The sequence below is a fragment of the Phalacrocorax aristotelis genome, chromosome 7, assembly GCF_949628215.1.
Source record: "Phalacrocorax aristotelis chromosome 7, bGulAri2.1, whole genome shotgun sequence".
NCBI lineage: Eukaryota > Metazoa > Chordata > Aves > Suliformes > Phalacrocoracidae > Phalacrocorax > Phalacrocorax aristotelis.
In genome coordinates, this window is record NC_134282.1 from 12,647,718 (window position 1) to 12,653,717 (window position 6,000).

The 6,000-nt window shown below is 54.1% G+C and overlaps 1 protein-coding gene across 1 annotated transcript; it reads left to right on the forward strand.

Moving 5' to 3' along the window:
• Window positions 1-2,135: 2,135 nt before the first annotated feature.
• CHST2 (carbohydrate sulfotransferase 2) lies at window positions 2,136-5,504 on the forward strand. The gene has a single exon (XM_075098871.1). The coding sequence runs from the start codon at window positions 2,572-2,574 to the stop codon at window positions 3,859-3,861; it is 1,290 nt and encodes a 429-aa protein (XP_074954972.1). The 5' UTR covers window positions 2,136-2,571; the 3' UTR covers window positions 3,862-5,504.
• The last annotated feature ends 496 nt before the right edge of the window (window positions 5,505-6,000 follow it).

Here is a 6,000-nt window from a genome sequence, read left to right on the forward strand (position 1 = left end):
ATGGCTTCCCCTTTCCCCTCACTGATGAAATATGGACTTTTCTAAAATATTTAGTGGTTGTTTTAATTCTGCTATTAACAAGTTACTTCTATATGAAAAAATCACAACAATGTTTTAATACTGCTACCAGAATCACTGGCAGCTTGTGAAATCATTCCGCTGGCTTGTCCTGTGTGGTTTGATGGCTGCACCTCACGCAGGACTGAGGGGCGTGGGTGGCAGTAGTGTCTCGGACCAGGGTTTGCTTCCCTCGCACTGCCATCCAGCCCTGCAAAGCCTTGAGGCTCAGAGGAGCAGGCACAGAAGAGTGGAGCCCTCCTGCTGTGGTTGTTACCCTTCACTTTGGGGCAGAAAGGGACTTAAAAGCTTTTCTGGAGAAGCTGCTTGGCTGTTAATATCCCTGTAGAAAATCTAGGAGGAGTATAGAAATCCTTTCGATAAGGGATCTAAAGATCGCTTACACATTTAGCTCCTTCACCCTATTGTACTGTTTTGTTCCCCTTTTTAAATAAAGTGCTACCAGACAAGACACACACAAGATGAATTTGCGTTTTATATGCTCTGTGAGCAGAAAAGCGTGTGCTGTAGTGTCAGATCCATGCCATTCAGAAAATAAACGTTCCAGCAAAAACTTTTGTCAGTGTCATCCCTCGTGGAGGGATTGGTCTGTGTCTGAGCCAGGTGCAGCCCTCCAGCAGCTCAGACTTTCCATATACAGGGTATATATTGTGGGCCATATATACCCTATGGATGATGTGAATGTGAGGATGTGAGAACTGCTGGGTAAAGAAAACGATGGAAAAGAGAGCCACCAAGTACTTCTGAAACCCATAGTTGCCCCTCTGCCTGCCCTGGTGTCCCTCAGGGGAAGGGGGGAACCTCTGAGAAAATGCCTGGACGTGACAGAGTCACCAGGCATTGCCCAAAGCCCAGCGGCACCGGGAAGCCTGCGGTCCCACAAGTGTGCCACCCGCACTGGACTCACTCGGTGCTGTTCTCGGGTGCGTTCTGGGAATGTGTCCTCTTCAAAGCACCCGTGCTGCCTGGAGCTGCACCACTGCTCACACTGCACTTCATACAATGCGGTGGCATTACGAAGAATTCCTCCTAGTATGTGATAACCACTCTGGGGTGGTGAGTTTCGGGGTACGTTGCTGGCTGGCTGCTGTGTTGGGTGTCTGGTGTGGGAACGCGGCTGGGGCAGAGGCAGCCCCTGCTCTCGGTTCTCACTGTGCCAGCACAGGGCTAGGTGGGTGAGCTGTGGCCGTGGGGTGGGATCGACCCTCTCCTCGCTTGTCTCTAGCAGAAAACTCGCCTTCACACGGAGCCAACCGGCTGCTCGGGCTCGCTGCTGGCAAACAGGGGCACTGGCACGGGCTGGAGCAGCTCTTCTGCGGGCGGCATCACGCAAACCTTCGCGAACTGCTTCATCAGCTGAGCCGTGGCAGCTCGAGGGGACGAGAGAGGCACCTGAAGACAGCAAAATGACAGGGTGGTTGTAACGGTTATAAAAATAGTTTGAAGAACTGAAGGAGGGTACATTTCTGTCTGAGCTATATTGGGAAGATCCGCTTTGGGTTTTTTTTTTTTTTTTTTGGTAATATATTTTTGGAGAAGTTGTTAGAGGACCTTTGAGAAAACTGAATTTCTGCATGTATCACGTTAACAACGCCGGGGCCCGTTATCTCTCTCAGGCCTTTCATGGGTTCCCCGCCTTCCCGGCCTCTTGTTTTGCCCGTTTCCCGTGACCGGCGCAGCTCCGCTGTCCGAAGCGTAGCCGCCGGCGGAGCCTGCGCCCCCGGGGCCGAGCCGGCGGGCACCCACCCCCTCAAGCGAACAACTTCTAACGGCGTCCGCCGCCCACCAGCGCGTCAGACCCGGGCGGCAGCCCGGGGCCGGGCGACGTGACCATCGCGTGGCCGCCACCGAGCGGGCCGGGCTCGGGTCTCCCGAGCGACGGGAGGGGCCGGGACGGTGCGGGGGGAGCGCCGCGGGCCGCCGCCTCCGCCGCCACGGGGCGCACCGGGCCCGGCGGGGCACTGCGGCGGGCGCGGGACGGCGGCCGGAGTGACGGCGGCGGCCGCCAATGGGGGGCGCGGGGCGGGGCGCCGCCATTTCGGGCCGCACCTCCGCGGGACGGCGGCGGCGGCGGCGGCCGGGGCTGTCCCCGCTGCGGCGCGGGGCGGGGGCGCCATGCGTGCTGGCTGCGCGGCGCGGCGCAGGGCCCTGCCCGCCCGCCGCCCCTTGCTCCCGCCCCCGCGCTGCGGGGCGGAGCGGAGCGCGGCACCGCCTCACCCCGGCGGCCGCCGTGAGCTGGGCTGCGGCGGCGGCGTCCGCGGCCGCTCGGCGATGTCGGCGAGGAAGAAGCGCGGGTGGCGGCCCGGCTGCTAAGTAGGGCAGCGGCGGGGCGGGGGCGGCGGCGGCGGCGGGGCCGTCGCGGCGGCTGCGCCATGCGGGCCGGGCGCGGGGGGCCGGCCGGGAGACGGCGCCGGGGGCGGCGCGCCCTGCTGCCCGCCGCGGGCCCCGGGGCGCCGGGGCGCTGAGCAACAGTTGGCTCCGCCGCTGCCCAGCATGAAAGTGTGCCGGCGGAAGGCGCTGGCGCTGTGCCTGGGCTACGCGCTCCTGCTGCTCCTCGCCGCTCTCAACCTGCTGGAGTACAAGTGGCGGCGGGAGCCGCGGCGCTGCGGGGAGACCCCGGCCACCCCCCGCCACCGCCCCCCACCGCCGCCGCCGCCGGCCGGGAGCCGCGGTCCGGCGGGCGCACAGCGGCAGCTGGTCTATGTCTTCACGACCTGGCGCTCGGGGTCGTCCTTCTTCGGGGAGCTCTTCAACCAGAACCCCGAGGTTTTCTTCCTCTACGAGCCGGTGTGGCACGTCTGGCAGAAGCTGTACCCCGGGGACGCCGTCTCGCTGCAAGGGGCGGCCCGCGACATGCTGAGCTCCCTGTACCGCTGCGACCTCTCCGTCTTCCAGCTCTACAGCACGGCGGGCGCCGGCAAGAACCTCACCACGCTGGGCATCTTCGGGGCGGCCACCAACAAGGTGATCTGCTCCTCGCCCCTCTGCCCGGCCTACCGCAAGGAGGTGGTGGGCATGGTGGACGACCGGGTGTGCAAGAAGTGCCCCCCGCAGCGCCTCAGCCGCTTCCAGGAGGAGTGCCACAAGTACCGCACGCTGGTCATCAAGGGCGTCCGCGTCTTTGACCTGGCCGTCCTTGCCCCGCTCATGCAGGATCCGACCCTGGACCTCAAAGTCATCCACCTCGTGCGGGACCCCCGGGCCGTTGCCAGCTCCCGCATCAAGTCCCGACATGGCCTCATCCGGGAGAGCCTACAGGTGGTGAGGAGCAGGGACCCCCGCATCCATCGCATGCCCTTCCTTGATGCCGGCCACAAGCTGGGTGGAAAGAAGGAGGGGGGTGGTGGCTCGGACTACCATGCCCTGGGTGCCATGGAGGTCATCTGCAGCAGCATGGCCAAGACCCTGCAGACCGCCCTGCACCCCCCTGACTGGCTGCAAGGGAACTACATGGCTGTGCGATACGAGGACCTGGTGGTCGAGCCCATCAAGACCCTGCGGCAGGTGTACGGCTTTGTCAATCTGTCGGTCAGCCCAGAGATGGAGAAGTTTGCCCTCAACATGACCAGTGGCCCCGGCTACTCCTCCAAGCCCTTTGTGGTGTCAGCCAGAAACGCTACCCAGGCGCTGAGCGCCTGGAGGACTGCACTCAGCTACCAGCAGATCAAGCAGGTTGAGGAGTATTGCCACCAACCCATGTCCCTGCTGGGCTACGAGAGGGTTGGCAGCCCCGAAGAGGTGAAGGACCTCAGCAGAACGTTGCTCAGGAAGCCGCGGCTGTGACGGGGCAGCAGGCGCCCGCTGACCTCGGGGGTGGCTGCGCCCCACTGGGGAGAGGAGCTGCTCCGGCTGGCTTGAGTGAGGGAGGGAGCCAGGAAAAGCAACCTGGTTTCCGATTTCCTCCAAAGACTGCTGAAGGGTAACATACAGTAATGTGATGATTTCTTTCTTTCTTTTTTTTTTTTTAACTCTCCCCACCCCTTGCATTGGGTTAGATGCGATTTAAAAAAAAAATAAAGTGGAACTGAAAATATGTGTAAAGGCCCTTTCTGAAATGCCAGGCAGTGATTCTGTACCAAAATCTTTATGGAGTTCATGTGGGTTTGAAGATGGTAACAAAAACTTGCACAATTCTGAACACATCTTTGTCTCCCTTGGTGTGGAGGGGATGCCCTTGGAAAGCATAATGCTGAAAATCAGACTTTTGTATGAAAGCGAATGTTCAGACATGATAGTAATAAAAAAAACCCACCCCAATAAATGATATTCATTTTTATAATTACCTCAATTGTTTGGGAATTGCAGCGTTGCTTATGTACAGCTGGAGGGGAGGATGCTTGCTTAAAATAGCAATGTGGACTTTTTTAAGGGTATGGGTGAAGGGCTGGAGTGCAACATTTGATGCGTTCAGAGATTAGGAGCTGCTGTCACAGAAACAAGTAGAGATCTCACAAACGTAGTGCAGATTTTATGGCTATGTCAAAGCAGGTTTCTATTTAACTATTGTCTTTTTTGTTGTATTTAAAAAGTCTTTCAAGTGCCACTGTATTAGTGTCCTAAGAGTTTTTAAGCGTTTGCCATCACAGCAGTATTTATTTTTGTCTTGACATGTATGTGCAGGAGTCGCTGTCAAATAGAAGTGGATCTACAGCGTGACAAGAAGTGCAGGATTTAAAAAGACATTTATCATAATGGAAACATTAGCATGTGTGAGAACAAAAATAAAATTATATATATTATACATATTCTATAGTGCTAACGATACCATAAACTATTTAAGGTATTTCTTGATGTGGATTGGTAACAGGCATAACAGGGAAGCATAGAAAAATGCATAAAATGATTTATTTTTCCCCTTTATGTAAGTGTCTGTGGGTATATTTATGTACAAGGAGGGAGGAAACGTACAGCTGTGTGTTCATAGCTATAATGGAGCTTTTACAGAGTCAACCTAGCATTTGATGTCAGAGCGCTGGTTAGATACTCGTTCCTTGTGAATTGTCATTGCTCTGCGATGGAGCCAGATGGTGGTCTGGCTCTTTCTGGGAGCTTTGCCTAGAGACTCTGTCCTATCGTTAAAACTTGATTAAAAAAATATGAGATTTTACTACTTCTGCTTTTATAATTTACTGAAAAAGTCCTGGTTTATTAAAGGTTAAGTGGTGTGTGGTGTGTATGAGAAGTGCAGACACCTCAAGTAGTTTTTAATCTCGGCAGTGTTTTCTGATGCTCTTTGAAGGCTCATTTTGGGACTTGAGTTTTTAAACAAAAGTGGTTTTGCCGAACTGTTCTTTTGTGAGACTATAGACTTTTCTACTGGAAGTACATTTTACATTGCCTGTGTGGGTGTTGTGCCTTCAGCAAATGTAAAGAGTATGAGTAGGAAAAGGAAATTGATTTGTGAAAATAAATTGATATAAACAGGACGCTAAGAGTGTGTGTGTATGTGTGAAAATTTCAGTGATGCGTAATGTGTCTATTTCTTGTATCAGTACTTTTAAGTTAAAACAGGTGATAACTGGCTATTAAGCTATTTGAGTCCTTGATGAAATTTTGGAATTAGATGTTGAACTTACTCTGAAAAGGAAATACATTTAATAAACTAGTTAAAAGATTAATGTATAAGGTTGCCTATACACTTGCCAAATGACTACATTACACATATCCGTTCCCTCAGTTCATCATCACTATCAGCACAAAGAACATTAATAATATTTATCACTGGGAGATCTTATAATTGGCCTGTTAGGATGTATTCCCAAATTCCAGATTGCTGTGCTAAAAATGGGAGGAATAGTTAATTTGGTATTTAAAATACGTATTAAGGTACTTGTATTTTTGTTAAATTGGGTGTTTTGTGTTATCGCTGTGTGTATGCTGAGTAGGTTTTGGACGTCTGGGTTTGGGCTGTACGCCATAGTT